At 29.6% G+C, this 24411-nt stretch overlaps 2 protein-coding genes and 1 long non-coding RNA gene across 6 annotated transcripts; 2 read left to right on the forward strand and 1 right to left on the reverse strand.

Annotated features, from left to right (window-relative positions):
* The first annotated feature begins 1477 nt into the window (after positions 1-1477).
* Positions 1478-12084, forward strand: LOC145960346 (heat shock factor protein). 3 transcript variants are annotated; one of them, XM_083079720.1, is made up of 12 exons: positions 1478-1747; positions 2358-2466; positions 2563-2687; positions 2977-3318; positions 4189-4271; positions 4548-4718; positions 5335-5397; positions 6549-7103; positions 7805-7910; positions 8102-8195; positions 8417-8685; positions 9509-12084. In XM_083079720.1, the coding sequence occupies exons 1-11, from the start codon at positions 1643-1645 to the stop codon at positions 8662-8664; spliced, it is 2001 nt and encodes a 666-aa protein (XP_082935846.1). In that variant the 5' UTR covers positions 1478-1642; the 3' UTR covers positions 8665-8685; positions 9509-12084. The 3 variants fall into 3 exon arrangements, with proteins under 3 accessions (XP_082935846.1, XP_082935848.1, XP_082935849.1); XM_083079722.1 differs by having other exon boundaries at positions 6549-7091; XM_083079723.1 differs by lacking the exon at positions 5335-5397.
* LOC145960347 (uncharacterized) lies at positions 12077-13627 on the reverse strand. Its single transcript, XM_083079724.1, has 2 exons — positions 13364-13627; positions 12077-13050 (listed from the first exon to the last, which is right to left on the reverse strand). Exons 1-2 carry the CDS (start codon positions 13560-13562, stop codon positions 12881-12883), a joined length of 369 nt encoding a protein of 122 aa, XP_082935850.1. The 5' UTR covers positions 13563-13627; the 3' UTR covers positions 12077-12880.
* A 1420-nt stretch (positions 13628-15047) lies between these two features.
* On the forward strand, positions 15048-19726 carry LOC145960199 (uncharacterized). Of its 2 annotated transcripts, XR_014435298.1 has the most exons (5): positions 15048-15202; positions 15842-16023; positions 18405-18557; positions 18716-18975; positions 19140-19726. It is a non-coding gene; the product is annotated as an uncharacterized LOC145960199 (long non-coding RNA). The 2 variants fall into 2 exon arrangements; XR_014435297.1 differs by having other exon boundaries at positions 18716-19726.
* The last annotated feature ends 4685 nt before the right edge of the window (positions 19727-24411 follow it).

The following is a 24411-nucleotide window of genomic DNA, read 5'->3' on the forward strand; positions in this document are numbered from 1 at the left end:
GATGAAAAAATATTTTATTATAGTGTTTTGAAAAGCTCTCGAGGTAAGCTACAAGAGCTTTTTTTTGGGAAGAGATTGCCTTGACACCCTGTATATACAGTATTTTTACAAATATTTATATAATTGCTCCATAGACGTATAAAATATATAGACGGAGCAATAGCTGACAACGAGAGATTTAGCAAAGATATATATACAGGGTGTCCCATTTTAAGTGTCCACCCCAAATATCTTTTTCATTTTTGATTTTAGAGAAAAATGGTTCAGACATGTTTTTTATGGTTTCGAGGGGACCATAAGATGGTACCATTGATTTGACCTTGAAGAGTCATTTGAAGGTCACGTGAAGGTCACTTCAATTTTTTTAAATGGAACACCCTATATATTTTTACACACTCTTGTAGCTTATCTCGAGAGCTTTCCAAAAGACTATAATTAAGTACCTTTTCGTTAAGTACTTTTTGAGTTATGAGGCTTGAAATAATTTCTTAATTTTACATAAACCGTAAAATATCTTGTAAAATATTCATTTTTCGATTATCTTACCTTAATACTTTTATGTACAAAATAATGAGGGAAATCAATTGGAGTAAAGAAAACATAGTTGTTTCGAAGAAAAAATATGTAATTTACAATTAACAATTACATATTTTTTTCTTAAAAATAACTATGTGTTTTCTTTACACCAATTGATTCTTCTCATTATTTTGTATGTAAAAGTATTAAGGTAAGATAATCGAAAAATGAATATTTTACAAGATATTTTACGGTTTATGTAAAATTAAGAAATTATTTCAAGACTCATAACTCAAAAAGTACTTAACGAAAAGGTACTTAATTATAGTGTTTTGGAAAGCTCTCGAGATAAGCTACAAGAGTGTGCAAAAATATATAGGGTGTTCCATTTAAAAAAATTGAAGTGACCTTCACGTGACCTTCAAATGACTCTTCGAGGTCAAATCAATGGTACCATCTTATGGTCCCCTCGAAATCATATAAAACATGTCTGAACCATTTTTCTCTAAAATAAAAAATGAAAGAGATATTTGGGGTGGACACTTAAAATGGGACACCCTGGCCGGTATTCATAGTCCGTTCTTATATTTAAGATCGTCTTAAGTTCATCTTTAGATATTGTATGTATCATTTCATTGGCTATGGATTATCTGAAGATGAATTAAAGACGATCTTAAATATAAGACCGGACTATGAATACCGGCCCCTGTATATATATATATAATGTATCTACTCATGGACACTCATGTCACAATAAATTTGTTATACAAATAAGAAAATGTTGATCGAAAAACGACAAAATGAGCTTGTATGAGCTTCTTACGAGCAGCTTAATCCATATTTGGCAATTTCATATTTTTGCGACGCAGAAATTCGCACGGGGACACATCCGGTTTCGGCGGCCAATGAAAAGGCCGGACAATTCATCACATGCGCTCTCTCTCCTCGCCTCACCCCACGTGCGAGTGCCTGATGCCTGTCAGCAAAATAATATCGTCAGCGGTCGTCGGCCATTGTCGTCGGCGGAGATGTGAGATATTTTTGTGTAATTTCGAATAAAACCGGTGAACAAAACTGCACACGACATCGCACGTGCGATCGTTCGACGCTTCGCACATCCCCCAGGATGCACACGGTCGCGGAATTGGGCACCGGCGTCCCGGCGTTCCTTGCTAAGCTGTGGAAGCTGGTCGAGGACCCGGAGACCGACAACCTGATCTGTTGGTCACCTGTAAGTTATCTTTATTTATTTACCTGTTAGATCCTCGTTTGAAGCCGGCGAGTCGCGCGGGAGTCTCTGTCAACCGGATCGGACGATCGCGATGTCATGTGTCCGGAGTCCGGTTCTCCTCGTCGCGAGCGATTGATAAATCGCGATGCCCGAACCTCGCCAGCGTTCATTTCCGATGATGCATGTTTTTCCGTCATCTATATGACATTTTTGTATAACGTGCGTTGCAAAGGTTGCACGCGATTATTATTTCAATTCTATCTGCTCGGTCGATCAAGTAGCTAGGGCTTTGTTTGGATACTTATTTTTAAAATAAATGTCTGTCAATGTCGTAGAAATATATATAATTAAATTATTAATATAATATAAAATATTAATATAATATAATTAAACAAATTATAATATTATTGTGATTCGCATACTTTGTTATTAAAGAACTTGTTGCGTAAACTGCGTTCATTCGATAAGTTTTTAATGTAAGTCGATGTGATTTAGTATATATATATATATAGATTGTGATGTAATGTTTGAAGATTATAGCAAATAATATATACTTATAGTTTGTGCTATAAAGACAAATCATCTTTCATGTATTTAATATTTTTTTTAGAACGGACGAAGTTTTTTCATCAAAAATCAAGCAAAATTTGCGAGAGAATTATTGCCACATTATTATAAACACAACAATATGGCTAGTTTTGTACGGCAGCTGAATATGTGTAAGTGTTATTGCATATTAATCGTCTTGAAAATATAGAAGAAGCAAAGTTAAAATGAAAAAGAGAATAAAAATTATTTGTTAATTAATATTTAAGATGGATTCCACAAGAAAGTATCTGTAGAACTGGGCGGCCTAAAATGCGATAAGGACGAAATGGAATTTGCACATCAGTTTTTCTACAAAGGACATCCATATCTATTGGAGCATATTAAAAGAAAAGTGAGCACATTTATACATGCTGCAATGATGCAATAATTTGAGTTCAAAGAACGATTGTGATTATTAAAATAAATACACTAATTTAGCTTTTTTACAAATACTTTAAAATAATAAGAGTATTTTTTTTTTTTTTATAAATATCGAACCAAAAATTATGTGCAAGAAATAATGATTGCATAAAGGACATAGTTCTAAAAATATAAATTATTAAGACTAAACACAAGTTTTTGACAAACATTGCATTAATATTTTATTACAGTAAGTAAGATATTATTTATCTTTCTATTAGATTGCATCTAGCAAAAGTGCAAGTCAAGATGCAGCTCATGCTCCTATTAAACCAGAACTAATGAACAAAGTGTTATCAGAAGTAAGAAGTATGAAAGGTCGACAAGAGAGTTTGGATTCTAAATTAGGCGCAATTAAACATGAAAATGAGGCACTATGGAGAGAAATAGCAATGCTAAGACAAAAACACCTGAAACAACAACAAATTGTTAATAAGCTTATTCAATTTCTTATTACTCTTGTACAACCCTCGTCAAGAGGAGGTGGTTTATCTGTCAAGAGGCGATATCCATTAATGATAGATGATTCAAATCGCGCACGTAAACAAAGCAAGTTATCAAAGGTAATACTATCATTGCAATGTTTTTCATGTTTTTTGTGAATATAAGGGTGTTTCAGACCACCTGTACCACCCATTTAAAAACTAGAGAAGTGGTTATTTCAAAAAAGTAAAAACATTTTCTTTATAAATCGGGTGCGCTCTATCGAATGGTGATATTTTCAACTTCTGGTTCCGGCCGGAAATAGGCGATTCAGACCGGAAGTGCATTTTTTAAATGGAATCCCCTATTTTTTATTACATATTCTTGTAACTCATCTCGAGAGCTTTCCAAAACACTAGAATTAAGTTAGTTTTCATTAAGTACTTTCCGAGTTATGAGGCTTGAAATCATTTCTTAATTTTACATAAACCGTAAAATATCTTGTAAAATATTAATTTTTAATTGTTAATTGTAAATTACATATTTTTTTCTTTGAAACAACTATATGTTTTCTTTACACCAATTGATTCCTCTCATTATTTTGTACGTAAAAGTATTAAGGTAAGATAATCGAAAAATGAATATTTTACAAGATATTTTATGGTTTATGTAAAATTAAGAAATGATTTCAAGCCTCATAACTCGGAAAGTACTTAATGAAAACTAACTTAATTATAGTGTTTTGGAAAGCTCTCGAGATGAGCTACAAGAATATGTAATAAAAAATAGGGGGTTCTATTTAAAAAAATGCACTTCCGGTCTGAATCTCCTATTTCCGGCCGGAACCAGAAGTTGAAAATATCACCATTCGATAGAGCGCACCCGATTTATAAAGAAAATGTTTTTACTTTTTTGAAATAACCACTTCTCTAGTTTTTAAATGGGTGGTACGGGTGGTCTGAAACACCCTGTATACACACATGCTATAATAATAAATATTTATTTTGTAGCCACAAGCATCACCTACGGGACCAATAATTCATGAACTTGATGCATCAGAACCTGATTTAGATTCAGAATATATTGTCGCTGAGTAAGTGAATAGAGTTTATATACACACGCATTTACATACGAATTAATTTTAAAACATGGAACAATGGAAATGTGCGCACTTTGATTAAAAAAATTCATTTCTCTTTTCTATAATATAAATAATTTTCTAATAATATTTTAACGAAGAGATATATAATTATATTTATATTTATTATGCTAAAATATTTAACAACTTATATATAACATAATGTATATATGTATTACATATATTGTAAGAATATAGTGAGATATTAATATATATAACTTTTTAATCTAGGATGTTAGAGAATGGAGCGCCAGCTGTGCATAGTCCAGAAGAATATATTGAAGCAATGGATGACGAAAATATGGAAAATGTTCATTTGATCGAAAATCCCGAGACGACAGTGCTAGAAGACAATATCAAAACTGAAACGAGGAAAAAACGTCTTTGCAAAGGCAAAAAGAAGTATGTTTAATTATATTTTTTGTATCATGTATGACATTCATATATATATATATATATACACATACACATATTAATATGGAAAATTAACAGTATTCTTTATAAAATTTGGAGTCGATTTAAGTTAGGAAAGATATTAAGATAATAATTCTTTTAAATACGAATTCCTACTTTGTAAGAGAGAAAGAGATGAATAATGTGTTCTTTTGTAAAATATTTTATAATACATAGAAATATAAAAAAATTGAAATATTTATTCTATCAAATTTTAGAAATATATATTCCGTTAAGTTTAATAGAATTTAATTACACTTTGGGATACACTTTATACATAATGATTTATTTTATATTGAATGTATATAGAGAAATGTGTGGTCTAATATCTACATAGTGTAAACTATTACTGAACTTCTACTATTTCCACTATTTCAAAAAATTTGTGAATGTGCAAATATTCTGTTATCAAAAATGATTGAATTTGTCAAAATTTTGTTGAATTAATATTTTGAATTTAATGCTTTGATTGCACATTCACTAAAATCTAGCAATATTTATTATTTGAATGTTAAAATTCTTTTTATACATTACATTTATCCAAATGGTATTTAAATATTACCAGGAGGAAAAACAAGGTGCCTGTCAAAATTTTGATCCCACCATTGGAAAATGGAGGAAAACCAAGGTTAACATTTTTTTTTTCACTTGGTGTTGGTATTTCTGAGATCTATAGCTATTTTGTTATGTTGAAAATACTTCAGTATTTGCTATTGTTTTGCATGAAATATCAAATTTAAGCAATTATAAAAACATTATTGAAGGGAGGATTCTTTTTCATTTTTCAAATATGATCAAATTATATTTTTCAAATATGATCAAATTATATGATATTATAAAGAAATATATGAGTGTATGAGAGAAAAGTTATATAACAATCAAATTCACTTTTTCAAATTAAATTTTTCAAATTAAATTAAATGTTATGAATAGAGAATTATTCAGAGAATATGTTTAATAATACAAGAAGAAATAAATCATATACATATATATTATAATCATATGTCATAATCTTTTATCATTGTTTTCTTATAGCATGTTTTTAGAATATTTAACAAACCTTGGTTTTTTTTTTCATATAATTCCATATTCATACAATTTTACTATTTTATATGTAATTAATTCGTATTGTTTATTAAGACAGTTTCTTATATATTTTTTACAATGATATTAAAAATATTGTAAATACAGATTTACAATATTTTTAATATTTTTTCTTTAAATAAAATATTAAAATTATCTCAAGACATCTATATTACAATTTACTTATATTGGTTAGTGATTAATTTTGATATTGAACATTAACATGATTTTTGTATAACACAATTAATTAAATATATTAGAAAAAAATCAATTATAGATTTGCTTATATATGTGTATTGATAAAAATGTAATATTCTTTATACATTAGTAAAACATTCATATATATGACATTATTTTGCTGTTACAAAAAGAATTTGCCTTGTATATATAATTTCTGCATATATAATATTTTCTTATATTTTAGACACATCTATTATTTTTTCTATCTTATTGATAGCTTTTGTATTGCGATATTCTATCACTTATTGATATAATATGTTGAAATGATTGCATGTGATTTCTTATCTCTTATGTTGCCTCTTATGTTAGAATACTATATAGAATATTATATAGTTTTTCCATGATTCCATTATTGAGATAAGTATAACATATAGTAGTAATTCAATATAGACAAAGATTAAGTCTGAATGATATAATGCAAAAATGAAGATAGCAATAGCTTGTCTTCGTTTCTAGGGAAGAATTACATTTGCTCGAAATGCCCGACAATGAGGAAACTCCTGTAACTTTTGATTTACTCAAAAAAGAATCTGTCGGTTCTAAACCTGTACCTGTGGCGACTGTACGCAGTTCTAAACTCGCAGCAATGGCGGCAAATATCAATGAGTCTCAAGATGTTGAGCATGACATTGATATGTTGGACAACTCACCTGACATGGAAGATGATATGGAAGCCTCGGACAACGATGCATCTATGATGAAGTTAGAAGATATCTTAATTGTTCCAAAAATAACCAACGACAGCAACATTCAAAATATTGTTGAGAATAAAGATAATGACAACGAAGGATCTAAGAAAACGAATAATAAGAGACTTTATCAAGTTGATGATGACAAAATTGCTTTAGCGACAAATGATATTGAACACCATAACGAAAATGGAATATCGAAATTTTCGCAGGATGGAAAGAACAATGATGACAAAGCAAGCACAAGCTCATCAAGAGATTTATCTTTGAGTTGTGTCAATTCCTCTGGCATATCTGAAGATAATTACAGGTTAGAACCGATGTAAGTTTGGCACAGACCATGAATAACTTAAGGTGGCATTCAGTAATAGTTTCCGCTTGATTGGAGAAATCATTAATCATATAGAAAGAGGTGAAAACGTATCATTTTTTATATTTTATATTTTTATATTGAATAAAACACTTCCCCACTCTTTTTTTTTTTTTTTACAATTTTTTTTCAATTTTCAAAAACCATATTAGTTTTCAAAATAAATTATTTTTGTGTGCAATATATATATTAATATTTATTAATATTAGCAATTTAAATAATTAGCTGTTTATTTTAATTTTAACTTACCAAATATAAGAAATATAGTTTTCTTCTTTATGTATCATTACATATAATCTATATTATTAGATTAGATTAACTTTAATTTTACAAAGTTTTAATTTTGATATTTTTTATAAATTTATGTATAATATTAAATTTTATTTGTATTTAATATTAGTAATACAATATCATTTGAATTGTTGTATACTTTTGATTGCTTATGCTTTTACAATATTAGAGTACATGTTTATTATAAAAGAAAAATACATATTTCTTGTGAAAATTGTTATTGTGTCTTACTATATAAATGATTATATTTCAGACTTCATCTAATGGTAAAAGCTAAACATCCATCTGTTTTTCATTTTATATACAATGTTTCTTATTTATAATATTAAAAATATTTTACATTTGTAACATTATGTATATAGGGAACATATGGATAATCATCTGGAATCAATGCAAACAGACCTGGAAAACCTGCGTGAAATTCTGCGCGGTGAAGGTTGCACCATTGATGCTAACACTCTTCTTGGGGTAAATATATAATTTTGAAATATTTTAAAATATTAAAATCCAAAAAAAGAAAAAAATTTTTAAAAAAATAATAAGTAAAGAACAATAAATAATAATAAGAGTTTTTTTTCTTTTTTTCTAGAAGAGTATATAAATATATTATAAAAGTATATATATTATAAAAAACCTAATATTTTATTTCTTTTTTACAGTTGTTTGGTGCAGATGATCCAATGACATTTGGATTACCAATTAATCCAGAATTGAATCCGAATTGTGGAAAAGATAATGATGATAACATTGCAAGTGAGTTTTTGTAATTTTTAATGTGAATCATGTATTTCTTTATTTCTCAATGTAAAAAGCGCATAAAAAGTTTTTTTTATACATTTCTAAAATTGTTGATAAAATTATTAAAAAAGGTTCTATGCATGCTTATATAGAAATAATTTTTTGTAGTTTGTATATTAATTGAGTAAAAATAAAAAAATTAAATCAAAACTATTAATAATTTTAATTTTATATAGTTGCAGATTCTATTAATGGATCTGCTGGTGGAGAACTTATGGCATATAATCCTACACCCAATCTACTAGACTTTGATGATGATATGTTATTAGGAAATGAATCATCTTCACTACCAACAGCATCATCAGATTTACCTACAGACAATCTATATTCTTCAGATCTAACAGATTCTTTAGATCCTTTAGATGATAAGGCTTTGCTTTACGATTCTCTAGTAAGACTCTCTAGTAAGAATCTAAAATCGTAAATACCATTATTTATATACATGGTAAGTTTCTTTCTCTTATTTTTAATAGATTTTTAGACTATTTTTTTCTCCTTCTCTATTTTGAAAGTTAACTACACAGATTCATTGTGTATTAGATTTAGATTAAATTTACTGTAATAAACTAATTAAGATTATTATTACAAGATATTAAAAATCAATCAGATTTCAAAGATACAGAAAGTTTATAGTTATTATAATTATTTATAGTTTCTCTAACAAGTTGATAACTGCTTCTATAATAGTCTTTGGTTTTCAGTATATTTTCTAAATAGAGTATATTTAACAATAGTCTCGTAGAGATTCTGTTAATTTATAATGATATCAATGATGGTTTATATATATTTATAGCATATGAAATTCGTTGAATTTGTTACCATAATATAAGATTTGATTGCAATCAGATAAATAGTTTCTGCTTATTATATTTTTTATATATAATTTCAAAAAAAGCAACTGTAAATATGTCTACTGTAAAATTGTTTATTTTATTATAGTGTAATTAAAATTTATCGATAACTATCAAACATGAAACTTCTATCTTGTATTGATAATAAATAATTTATAAATGTATACATATAATATTTAAATTCTCTCACTTATATACATTATATATATTCTGAATTTTTATATAACAAATTGATATTGTAATCGTTATTTAATACAAGTATTATATGTTAGACAGATTCAAGTAATTAAAATTTTTGCAAAACTTTAAAATATATACTTTGTATTTATATCATTAATATATGTTTTTTACACTCATATGCATATATATATTCTTCATTATATATGTAATATAATTTATTTAAATCTATTTTTTTAGCTTTTTGCTGGGAACTCTACTTCTGGATTTAGTAATTATCTAGAAAAAATGGTAATGTAAAAAATAGAAGTGATAAAACTTGTTTGTAATAATAACATTTCAAAATATTAGAAATTTTGCAGCATTTACTATCACATAAAGTAAGAATAGTATCTGCAGCAACATAATCTAAATATCTTATTGTGAAACAAACATAATGAAAAGTATAAAGGAGCAATTTTAAAAATATCACTAAAGAAAAGAAATTAGATACCAAAATGATTACAGCTTTTCAAAATCTTGCAAATGGACAAATGTGAGAGTTATATTGATAAAATTTTCGTTCTTGCTTGTATATAATTATAAATAATTTTCTTTCTAAAAAATGTCTCGCAATTAGCTTTGTAAAGAGAAATAAAAATATAGAATGATACCAGTTTTTCATATAATATATATATGAAGCATTAGGTTATAAAAAAGTTTAGATTGTGATAAAAGAAATCTATGCATACATATTAAAAAAAATGTTTTCCTTATCATATTTTTTTTATTAATTCATAGTTGTTAATTATCTCAAATAGATCACACTATATAAGATACATACACGACATACACACATAAGAAGATACCTTAGTATAAAATTTACCTAAAATGTAAAAGATAATAGTTTAAGATTTCAGTGTTTTATAAACGTTAGAAACATTCTTGAATTTGTGAATAATTTTTATATTTTATAAATATAATTGAATTAATAATAATTTTTATATTTTACAATTTCCGATGCACTCCTGTACATGAAATTAAAATAACTTTATAGTTACTTTTATTCTATATAGAACTTATCTCTCACATACACAATTAAAAACTCTGATATGTTTATTGTATGCAAAAAGTGTGAATATGTATAATGATAATGAGAAATTGTATATTATACTTACATATATTAGCACAATTAATATGAGAAAATTGCATTAGTTTTTTCAATAAATTTTTTCTTATTATCCTAATCATTAGACCAGTTTTTATTGAGCATATCTAAGTTTATCAAAGGACTCTCATTGTAATTTATTAAAACACTGAAATCTTAATCTTGAACCTTTATGAAAGTAAGTTGATGTGTTGCGTTTTTTATAAGAGTAGGTTTATCCCAAACGTGTTAAGTTATTCGATCACGTGCAGACGTGTTAAGTTATTCGATCTTATTTTCATTTATTTCAATATATAATCTGTGAGTGAATTAAACCACTCGAATTGTATAATAGACAACTATAATTACATACTACGCATCATTATCATGTTAATAATCTACTTGATTTAGAGATAAGTATAACTAGGTTTTTATATTTGCTTGCTAAAAGCAAAGTTTAGGTATATTATTTTAAAAATAATATGTAAAATTTGTTATGTAATTTTATAGTGAAGTGTCAGCCATATACATATAAATTTTCCGTTCGTAAAGATTTAAATCTTACTATTTACGATAAAATTTCAAACTAGTTTTTTTTTTTTTTTTTTTTGGAGTGTAGATTTATTTCGAAAGAATCATTAATACATACATGACAAGTATTTATTAGTACACTAAAATAATTAGTCATTGTACTGTTTGTGTGTTTTTGCACTCTGTGAGGTAACATATACTAATATCATACTCAATTTGCTGGTGAATTTATTTGATGAGAATTATTAATCTAGTATTTTCACTTAAACATGTTATATGTCAATGTGTTGATACTGCACTGTCTGAAATTCAAAGATTGATGAAAACTGTAAATTGAAAAGAGAGATTATCTTTTTCTCTATGTCTCAAAGATGAATTTTATTCAAACACACTCCCACATACATATATAAGTATATATGTATATATACATTATGTATGTATGCATATATATGACACACACACACACACACACACACACACACACATTATAAACATATATATATAATATATAATATTATAAACATATATATAAATATATATATATATATAAATATATATATAAAAATATATATAAATATATATAATAAATATTATAAACATAAATAAATATAATATAAATAAATAAATAAATAAATATATATATATATATATATATATATATAATATTATAAACATATATATAATATAAACATATATATATGTGTGTGTGTGTCGCTCTTTATGATATAAATTATTTTACTGAACACACTTAATGTATAATAAAAACAATCAATTGTTTTGTTTAGAAATATAAGTAGGGGCCAGCAGGAGATAACTTAGCTTATCAAATTGACAGATTTTATCTTTTATCAGCTTGTAAATAGATACTATATTTGGTTAAATATAATATCAAGATATAAATACATCCAAACTACTTAACTAATTAAGAATGCTGTAACACAGGGTCTTATTTTGCAGACCCAAAATATACAAAGCTCTCATATCAGTTTTTTTTATTTGTACATCTATCAATAAGAAATCCTTTGTTAAGTCCGTTATATAAGTGTAATTAAAAAAAGTAATTGCAAAAAAATTAGCAGAATAAAAATACTTTTACTACCACCGACAATTATATTATAAATCTGTTTGTTTACACATAAATAAAACTTACATAATTGTTCATATATATTTATTACTTGAACAGTCCTTTCTTTTAATATAATGTACATATCAATGGCGTGCCATAATTCTCAAGTTTATGAAAAGTCACATGTAGATTCTTTAACCATTCTTTTATTACCAGAAATATTTTTTTACAGTAGGTTTTTACTTTTAAGAATATATTTTGAGATATATATATAGAGTCCTATTTTTAAAAGTATATTTTTATATTTTTCAATTTTACACTTAGCATCTATATACATATCATTGTTTAATTAATATGTTCATGTTTAATCAATGCATAATTTATAAATTACAATTAGAAGATATTATACAGTATTCTCCAAATAAGAGATTTATTAGAGTTTAATGAAGAAGATAATATGTCTTAGATGTAATATAATATTTCGGTAAAATTACAATTTTAATCAAATTGACATTGCTCTATGTATGTGCAAAATAAAATTCATTAATATTTCCAAATATATACATGTATATAATTACATGATAAATTGTATATTCTATCTTATTTCTTCTATTACCAAAAATGCTATCAAAGTTTGTATTCTCAAATAGCGATAAACGCAATTTGTTTTTGTTCAGAATAAATGGTAACATCTCGTAATTTTTATAAGTATATCGTTTGCAATGTTATTAGAAATATTTCATTTGCAATATTAAAAATAACATGATAGAATGGTAATTCTAGATATTAAATTAACAAAGTATATAATTTTATATTTTAAATATAAAATAAGTATCACTGTGTTTGTTAACTCTCAATTTGATTTTATATTTTAAATATATAATCATTATCACTGTGTATGTTGACTCTCAATTTGCAGCGATTCCTGAAACTGTTTTCTAGCCTCACGATTAGATTGTAATAAGTCAATCAATTCTGCATGTATATCATCATTTTTCTTCTCTAAATGATCCAGAGCAGTTTCCAGATGGTCCAACTCGTCTTCTAATGCTTTAATACCTATATGCAATTATAAATAATTAATTTTTTATCAGGATTTCTTTTTCTTTGCTTAGTAACAAAAATCATTCCATATAATTGTATTTATTATATTGCACACTATTTGCTGACAAAGCTTGTTACCTTAAATGATTTAAATGCTCGTTTTCAAAATTATTTTTGTATTTTTCTAAACATACATTAGAAATGTTAGACTTCTCTTTTTAATTTCTTGTATATTTATAAATCTTACAAATTGTATCGCACGCAGAAATTTTTAAATTATCGCACAGATTCGCATTTTTTTGCACAAAAAGAAGATTTGTTCATTTACCGATATCGGAATATACATCTTCCTCCAGGCACCTAATGTTATCGGAATGCTCCTCGTCCTCGGCGCAGTCCATTTCCTCGTTGACGTTATCGGGATTACTTTCTTCCGCTTGTACTATTTCCTCCATGTTTTCCTCTTTCTTCCCTTCCTCCGGAACTGGATATTCACCCCTGACCATCTCCTTTTTTGACACTTGCATCTGGAGGATTAGCCGGATCAGCTAGAATCAGCTGACTTTATCCGATTAGAGGCATGTGTGAATATCTATATATATGAAACAAAAGTTACATGTGTATAACGGAACCTTGTGACGCGAATTTTAGACCAACAATCGATAAAATTCCGCTTCCTTGGTATCAATTTATATGATAACAGCGGTATAAAAGTATAATTAAATAAATGATAAAAGCTAGTCATTACTACAATTGATATTATTAGTACTCAAAATAAATATGATAATTCGTAGTATTAATTATTTTATTGTTTTAATTATTTATTGCTATTGTAATTCGTACATGACAGCTTTTAATGTATCCAGTGAGTGATTATAAATTGGAAAAGATCGATCTAGGTATTTCCATAATATAGAGAAAATTTTAAAAATAATTTAAAAATTAATTATTAAAATATTATACTATTATTATTATATTTTTTAATATTATAAAATTTTTTAATTTTTTAATATTATATTTTATAAATTTATGAAGTTTTCTTACATCATGGATAATTTCAAACTTCATTTTTTCTTCCTTGAGAAGGGATTTTAGTTCGCCGTTTGATATGTTGGTGGCGCCTTTGTAGATTTCGAATCGCGCGCGAAATCAGTCGGTTGATCGCAGAATCGCTCCGTATTTTTTGCTACTGTCACTGTTCAAAAGTAGATCTAGCGCGTATAAAAGTGCATAAAAGTATTTCATCCTTCAGTGTATCATAATGTGTAAAGGTCGTGTGTAATTCCTTCGTTAATTCCCTATTTCGCATCGAGATGCAACGAGAGAATGCAATTCACAGTAACTCAGGTATGCGCAAAAACTTACTCTGTACCTCATATTTTGATAAGTAATATAAAAGAGAGATGTTATATTTTTTGTGTGTTAATTTCTCATATTTCTGGAATTAATATATATTTTTGAAGCACAGATCTATTTATTTATATAGCGTATATTTGTCAAATAATGTCATAATCATTCCAATTAATTTGCCAAGCTATAAATTAAGCTATTAAATTTACTTTAAATCATTTAGCATTTGCTACAAAAATATTATATATCGTATAGTATATAATTAAAATATATAAATTTTATATTGAATTTATATTTGAATATTTGATATATTTTATATACAGGGTGTTCGGAAATTCAAGCGACTAATTTTCAGAGATTGTCGGGGGCACCATAAGAATCATTTTTTGCAAATGAACCTGCAGGTTCATTTGCAAAAAATGATTCTTATGGTGCCCCCGACAATCTCTGAAAATTTGGCGGTTGAATTTCCGAACACCCTGTATTTATATTTTGTGTATCTTGAATCGATGCGTATATAAACTATTTTCTTCGTTATCAATAATCGGCCGTTATCTTGTTTGGAATTATATCTTGTCGATAATGTAACTGTTCAAATTATTGACGTATATTTAATTATATCCACGCCACCACCAGATGGCAGCAGCAGTGATTAAGCTCTTTTTTTTTTTTAACGCAACGGTCGGAGGAGAAAGACATAATTTCCTAAATTATTAACGGTCATGATTTCAATTTGATGTGTCGCGTGACACATTTATTGTTCGACAACTTCGTCGAAATCTGGAACGTAATGAGAAGCTATGAGATGTAATGTGAGGTGATGATTTGGAATCTTCTCTACAAAGCAATTGACTTTTATATATATACTTAATTTGAAAAATTTTTTTATATTATTATTGCGTTTTATATTATTTTTTTTTATATTATTTTTTTATATCATTTTTTTTTATATTATTTTTATTTATTTTTAAATTTTTTTATATTATTATTGCGTTTTATATTATTTTTATATTATTATTGCGTTTATCTTACACATACTAAAAACATTTTACGGAATTTGAAATTGACTTTATTTTAACAAATCAAGATTTTTTTGTTATTGACATTTCCCAGCAAACACCAAGTAACATTTATATAATTGTTAGTTGTAATTTCCCACTCAACAATATAACTGTTACATGTTATGTAACTGTTACATAACATGTAACAGTTATATTGTTGAGTGGGAAATTATAACTAACAGTTATATGACTGTTATTTGGTGTTTGTTGGGTTATATATTTATTACATATAAAGTTTATTTATATGATTATAATATTTTATATAATATAAAAGCATACATGTAACATGTTTTATTATATTTGATTTCTTTAGGTCGCCTGTGTGCATTTTATTTTTTATACTGTTTTATTTTTAGTGCATTACGTGAGTGTTAACATGGAAAATCTGATTCTAGAAATGAAGAAGAGGCTTAGGCTTCGAACACGAGCATCGCCCCTGGATTTCCCTCTTTAATACTCGCCTGGTGTTCTTAATTAGGGGGATCTACGTTAGGAGAATGGGAGCTTTTCGAGACGCCCGTTATTGCCTCGTTAAAGGGAATTGGACGGAATGTAAACTTCTACGCCCTTCGTATATGTAAGTCATGTTATGCCATATAGTGCAATATATTAGCATGAATATAAGCTGTCCAATTAAATGGCCTCGATATTCTTTTATTTTTATCCGTCACATTAATCAAAGTTATTATTCATCATTTCTTATAATGTGACAATGCATATTATATTATCGTAAATGAATAACGTTACCTATAGCTTTGATAATAAATATTATTATTCTCAATTTCGTAATAATAACTTGGCGCAGAGACGGTGTTTAATTTTAAATTCTGAGATCTTATGTAATGAAAACGTTATACATATCTTTCTATAAAAATTTATATCATTAAGGCTTTTTTATTATATTTAATATAAAATTACAAAGATTTTTTTATTCTAAGTTTGAGAAAATTATACTTAATAAATTTGATATATAATAATATATTGTAAAATAAAGGGGAGAGATATTTTTTATTTTGACATTTTGAGAATATATCGAAAAAAAAAAAAATAAATAAATACTTAAGAAAATAGACAGGCTGTAATTGTAAAATATACAAATATTAAGATATCAAATGCGACAAGAGTCAAACGCGGGTGATCGTGCGACAGTTTCACAGAAAAATAATTTTTCTGTGAAACTGATATTTGTGCACAAAAAAAATAAAATTTAATTAAAGTAAATAGTTAAAAATTCGCGAGTAGTTCTAGATTAGAATCTTATTTGCATTAGCTTCAATTCATTCATTAAAATTTTATTTTAATACCTTCACCATAGTACTATACATAAAATATATATGTATAAGTATGACATACATATTTTGAGGAACAGTCGAAAAATACTAAATTATTCTTGTCTATATCCGCCATTTTCTCGTCAATTATAGAGGATCAATTATAGATAATATCATTTATACAGATTAGTTCTATATTACATCTCGATATTTCAAATATTACGAGTTCGAAAGATCAATCGGGATCATTTCGAGATTCTCTTCGATATGTCGTATAGATCAATAATTTAACTATAATGTCAATTATATAAAAAATACTCAATAAATTGACATATATATACAGGGTGGCCCATTTTAATCCATCCAGTCGAATATCTCGAAAACCAAGCCCGGGAGAGAAAAATGTTTCAGACAAAAGTTGTTTGGTTTCGAGGGGGCCATAAGATGGTACCATCGGTTTGACCTTGAAGAGTCATTTGAAGGTCACGTAAAGGTCACTTCAATTTTTTTAAGTGGAACACCCTATATATTTTTGCACATTCTTGTAGTTTATCTCGAGAGCTTTCCAAAACACTATAATTAAGTACCTTTTCGTTAAGTACTTTTTGAGTTATGAGGCTTGAAATAATTTCTTAATTTTACATAAACCGTAAAATATCTTGTAAAATATTCATCATTTTTCGATTATCTTACCTTAATACTTTTATGTACAAAATAATGAGAGGAATCAATTGGTGTAAAGAAAACACATAGTTGTTTTGAAGAAAAAATATGGAATTGTTAATTGCAAATTACATATTTTTTCTTCAAAACAACTATGTGTTTTCTTTACACCAATTGATTCCTCTCATTATTTTGTACGTAAAATTATTAAGGTAAGATAATCGAAAAATGAATATTTTACAAGATATTTTACGGTTTATGTAAAATTAAGAAATTATTTCAAGCCTCATAACTCAAAAAGTACTTAACGAAAAGGTACTTAATTATAGTGTTTTGGAAAGCTCTCGAGATAAGCTACAAGAATATGCAATGACAAATAGTAGGTTCCATTTAAGAAATTGAAGGTGACCTTCACGTGACCTTCAAGGTCAAACCAATGGTACCATCTTATGGCCCCCTCGAAACCAAACAACTTTTGTCTGAAACATTTTTCTCTCCCGGGCTTGGTTTTCGAGATATTCGACTGGATGGATTAAAATGGGCCACCCTGTATATATATATATATATATATATATATATATATATATATATATATATATATATATATATATATATAAAGTTTCTCGTACAAATAAAAATTTTGATAGAATATTATATCGAATTGTTATCCATGATATTCGATCTGGCATTCCTTGACGTGATGATTCTCTCACGTTCTTAAAGAGAGACTCGTGTGTGCAAAATACACTGTATACACACATGTAATTTACTGAACCGATCGTCGCGTACGCGCGATATTTTGTCAGACTTGATTACAAGCATGCAATATGCATTTTTCGACTCCTTTACAAAGGGTCACTCCCCCCTTATAAAACACCGTTAACTCTGAACCGCGGGGGTTCGAGCTGTCCCCCCGGTTCGCTCTAGTGGCGGGGAGTCAATAAATTAGGGCGCTAATCCTATCCGGGGCGTAGTTTTTAACGTAAGCTAAGTTGTTGCGGTTGCCTATGTTGATTCCTTCTAGGGTGCAAAAAGAGGAAGTCCGTAGACTAGCCGTATTTGAAAAGTCGATTTAATAAAACTAAGGAAGGAGGATGGGATTAAATGCCAGAATAAACGTTAAGCAAGATTGACGTAATATAGGTTGGAAATGAATTTACTGATGAGAAAGTTACATGTAAGTTAATAAACGTGGTCTTTATTATGCGAATCATTAAGTGATTAAGTAACTTAATCGTGCTGCGTGCGTATAATTATAAATATGATATATTTTAATTATTATCTTTTTTTTTCATATATATTTCTCTTAAATTTACATCGTATTAATCTTTACAGGTCTCCTTTATGGTGATTTTCGTTATTGTGTCTCGTCGACAAATCTTTTCTGAATTTATGCGATCGACTTTCGAACTAGGTCAATCGGAGAATGTTGCATGCGCGTTTCTGTCATTGCTATCAAGGTGCTTAACCGAATCAGATTATGCTGATACGGGTCGCCCGAGGAGAATACCGCGAATTCAGAGCAAGCTAATCGATTGTTTTCCATCACGGGATTCTCCTTCACGGAACCACTCAAATCCTTGTGCAATTATGCTGTAATATCTTTTATGCAGAGTAGATTATTAAATTTTGAATAATTTGATTGGATTTTTAAATATATATTTTTATATAGATTAAACGAAAATTTATCAATTTTTAAGAATATTTAATAATATTTAGAAATCTAGAAAAAGAAAAAAATTATGTGTTATAATTCTAGGAATGTCGAATGAAATTCACACAAGCACGACTTAATATATCTCTAGATTCTTCACACTTGTATACCCTTTTCAAGTAGCTCAAATATATCAAAGATGACAGTTGCATTTTGCGCTTGGTTGGTACAAAGATATATCGGCATAGATTCAACCATAGAGAGATGCAAACCAATCAGTCTAATAGAATCTCCCCAGTTGCCTATCGAATGATTCATAGTGCGTCGCTTGGGAAGCGAATTTATTAATAAGACCAGCCAGACACCAAGCTCGGCGCCGAACTGATTCGTCATTATGACGTATATCCTGTCTAGATATTCAATGTTTAAAGCTCTTTTCTTTTTGTGTTATATAGATCGGCAAGGATGTCAACTTTTGAGAAATAATTTTATCAACACGATATTACTAAGAAATTTGACACTTGATTTCATTTATTTTTAAATAAGCAAGATCGAATTCAAGATGGCATTATTAAGATGGGATATTTATTATAATAATAAAATTATTAAATATATATTTTCCTCAAATCGAAAACTTGTCTTAGATAAATTAATCAAAGTATTTAAATATTTTTATAACAATCTTAAAATTATATGAGCTAATGTAATAAAGGATGATAGTATATTTGAGTTTTATTGATTCTGCTAAGATTGAACGAGAACGTATGTTTTTATTTAAACAGGAAGAAATAACTTGCTTCTCTATTTTGTTAGTACAAACAAGCTTCTGCGCTTTTTAATATTACATCGGACGCAAATATAAGGCCACGAAGGGCGCACGTTACTCCGTACATTATATTCCCCGCAACTGTTACCATAAAAAAATAAAATAAAGCCATCCCACATTTCACGTGTAAAAAAAAAGATCTCTCTCTCTCTCTTTCTTTGTCAGACTTTTATTCGTTACGCTTAAATCGCTCGATACACGGGACGTTTCTTTCTCGTTCGACGTCGCTTGGCGGCGCGATGAAATAAATTCCCTATCACCTTCCATTTCTTTTTCTCGCTCCCCCTGCCGTCCCGCCCCGTGTTATTACGCGACGCGAAAGGGATCGATCCGAAATTTGCTCGTGGCTCGCACGACTTACGTCAGGTTTGCATAACCGAGGACGCGAGAGACATATCGCGAATTAAAGCGGTGTGTATCTCTCAGCCTGGGAAAGGAGAGAACCTTGCCTTGCATTGGAAGTGCAACTTCTTGCGCAAGAGAGAGACTGCTCCGCAGTGATTCATCATTGTTACGGGGAATATTGGGATATATATCGGCGACGCGAGGTCCCCCGCGGGTCCTGAAAGCACACACGAATGGAGAGTATATGGACAAGGGGGTCTAACACTCTCCATCTACTTAAATGCCCCTACATCCTAGGCAATGGAGGGTAGACACTTGTCCCCCGACAGTTTTCTGATTAAACTACGTCTACGGCGGAGAGAGAAGGGTCGCACTTTTATGCACCACCCTCCGCAATCTCTTTTATGATCAGTTTTCATAAGTGCAAGCCTTTCGCGACGCAATTTGTCGCACGGTTTACGTCACGACGTACTAGTCAAGAAGAGAGCAGTTATACAGGGTTTAGCAAAAGTGTGGAAACCCCTTAATATTTCGAAAAATACGCATTTAAAAAAAAAATGTTTTATACAAAAGTTATAGGGTTTTATGTGGCGCATTACACAGCAACATTATTATGACCTCGAATAGCGTTATCAAGGTTATGTGAAGGTCACCTCCAACTTTTTAAATGGGACACCCTATATGCTTTTGCATATTCTTGTAGCTTATCTCGAGAGCTTTCCAAAACACTATAATTAAGTTAGTTTTCATTAAGTACTTTCCGAGTTATGAGGCTTGAAATCATTTCTTAATTTTACATAAACCATAAAATATCTTGTAAAATATTCATTTTTCGATTATCTTATCTTAATACTTTTATGTACAAAATAATGAGAGGAATCAATTAGTGTAAAGAAAACACACAGTTGTTTTTTCTTTACACCAATTGATTCCTCTCATTATTTTGTACATAAAAGTATTAAGGTAAGATAATCGAAAAATGAATATTTTACAAGATATTTTATGGTTTATGTAAAATTAAGAAATGATTTCAAGCCTCATAACTCGGAAAGTACTTAATGAAAACTAACTTAATTATAGTGTTTTGGAAAGCTCTCGAGATAAGCTACAAGAATATGCAAAAGCATATAGGGTGTCCCATTTAAAAAGTTGGAGGTGACCTTCACATAACCTTGATAACGCTATTCGAGGTCATAATAATGTTGCTGTGTAATGCGCCACATAAAACCCTATAACTTTTGTATAAAACATTTTTTTTTTAAATGCGTATTTTTCGAAATATTAAGGGGTTTCCACACTTTTGCTAAACCCTGTATAATCGATACACGTTGCCGTAATAAATACTCACGTTGTCTTTCTTTCCGACGAAATTTATGCGAATATGCAATTCGCTTTTCATGAAAAAATATGACATTAGTAATAACCCATACAGCACAGAACATTGTTGTAACATTACAGCAATATTGCAGCAACATTGTAATATGCAGCAACAGTCTTCTGTGCTGTAAGGGAACATAATAGCTCCGCCTAGGAAAATCCCATACAATACAGAATATTGCAGCAATATTATTAATATTGTTGTAACATTGCAGCAACATTGCAATATTACCGCAATATTACTGCAATGTTCTGTGCTGTATGGGATATTTTATAATCGACATCATTGTAATTTCTCATCGTGACTTCGGTTGTATATTATTAGACAGTGGTTTCTTTTACATCGCTAGACATCTCTTCAGATACTTCAAAAGAAGATCTGTCTCTTGTTAGCGAGTCCGTTGAAAATTTCAACACCTAACTCGGCTCGATGCAGGTGCATCTCGCGAGTCAACCGACAATCTGTCCTCGTAGCTCCTTCCCTCGAGTTACCGAGTTTCATCTGCAAGGCGTATATAAAAATACGCGAATATAGAATATAAGGGAGCTCGTAGGAAGAGTGCCATGTGCGAAGCGCCATGTGTGGCTCCAGGCGGAGGGTCAACAGTGTCACCGACCGCGGGAGAGGAACATCTTCCCCTCGTATCTCGAGGCGAGGAAGCACACGTCGTGCGGAAAAGAGGTGCTACGCGCCGGGAGACGAGCACCTGCCTCGCCTCGAGGTGAAAGCTCTCTCTCCGTGCTCGCACAAAAGGGATTATCCGTTTCTTCGTGTATCGGCCACGCGGTGTAACGTAAAGCGGTGTAAAGCGGTGTAAAGCGTCTTCCGCGACTCCGCTCGTTTCGATCGCGGCGCGAGAAAGAAGCGATTCGTTCAGTGCTCGAGGCACTTTGGGAAGGGAGGAAAAAGGGACCGAGAGGAAGATAGAGCTCTAACAAAAGTGTTATACACACAACGAGCGGCTGTGGGGTGCCACAAGCCGGCCTCCGGGTTCCCGGGGGCAATTTCCGTGCTCGGCGCGGAAAGTATCTCTTTCGATCCAAGAAAGGACCTATTCTGTGTCATTTTTAGCGTTATAGATATCCGTTAACGAAGTACGCCGCGTCGCGTTACATCGGCAACGTCATAAAGATATCACGTTACAAGCCGAGTCATAATTTTTTCTCGCGGCTTAACAAATTTTTTTTCCCCCACGGAAGATAACGCGAGATACCGCAGACCGCTGGAGATATGGTGCAACAAAGGTTGCACCCGATCTTACAGACGTTTTATTTGCGTCTCGAAAAAAGGAGACGTATAACAAGTCAAGTCATAAAGTTATTCACAATCAATATTAACCCATACAGCACAGTAATATTGTTGCAACATTACAACAACATTGCAATATTCCCGCAATATTGCTGCAATGTTCTGTGCTGTATGGGAAATAGATGAGGATTTATCAAACAAATAATTCATTATAAGCTCGTTACAAAATATATCACATTAAATTTATTCTCCAAGCATGCTTCAATTAATTCAATCGTTGGTGACTCATGAGAGAGTCATTTTGGGAATTGAAACAATTGATTTGAGTGGCTCAGTTACCAAGTGATACAAGCTAAGAGACAAAAGTTTGAAGAACGAAGGCTTTTACTATAAATATACATAAGAATAATTTAACTATGCAAGTCTAATTGCCTTAATTATTATAACTATGCTGCAAATAAAAATAATTTATTAATAATAAAAAGAGAGAAAAGCTTACCTGTTTAGGAACATTTTCTTCAGATATATTCATATTTTGTAAAACTTTTTTTCTGATAAATATAACCACAATAAATAACTTCACAATTATAACTTCACAATTTAATAATAATTACTGACAACAATTTATTATCATCAATAACAATAATTTGACATATAGGGTTATGTCAATTATTATTCCCGTCACTATTTCGAGGTGTCTTAACTTCAACTCAAGTTACTATAATTCCCTATACGGTTGCTTAGAACGAATCTTATTGGTGAATCATTTTGCTTCTTAGATTCACTCGCAGCCAATGAGAGAACGTATAGACGAAATAATATTATTTTTCCGCTTTTTATTAATAAAACAAATAACGATAATTATATGCTTGAAACCTTTCTTGATTAATAAGAAATTGATGTGCAAAAGATGATATCGAAATACGTTATAGTTATCGAGAATACCTGTTACAATCAATCCGAGCTCGATGAAACGCATACTCCCTCCGTCTTTTTGCCAACCGTAGGTTGGCAGCAGTCGGGAGTAAAAATAAATTTTAATGAATTATATTGATTAATGATAGATCGGATTGTCTGCTAATAACTCGAAATCGAATTGGGATGAACTTGCATTATTTGGCATCTGACGCTCGATTACACATCATCGAAATGTTTGTCTATTATAATATTCTTATATAAAAATACAACGTTGCGGTTTGAGATACTTTCGTGATCTAAAGAGCATCGGGGATAAGTCGTCGAGAGGAACAACGTGCAAAAGAGTACTTCTCGATCCGTCTCTCGAAAAGAGATCATCCGATCTCGATTCCCTCTATCGATTCGCTGCAAAGTGTAACGCGACGATCAAAGTCTCGACCTAGATAAGGCCTCTTTTGCGCGTGGGATCATGAGGATATTGCTGCTTGTACGAGATGCGCGCGAATTAACTAACTAGGGACTGAATCTTGTTATTATTAGTTATCGCATTAATATCCGCCAACGATGACGTGCGACGTGCATGTTATACGCGGATGTTATGCATCGTGCACTCTGTAACGAGTCTATTACATCGACTCAATCAGACACATGCGAGATCGTAT

The sequence above is a fragment of the Camponotus vicinus genome, unplaced genomic scaffold, assembly GCF_025532165.1.
Source record: "Camponotus vicinus isolate PSW18456_S1 unplaced genomic scaffold, iyCamVici1.0 SCAF_10, whole genome shotgun sequence".
NCBI lineage: Eukaryota > Metazoa > Arthropoda > Insecta > Hymenoptera > Formicidae > Camponotus > Camponotus vicinus.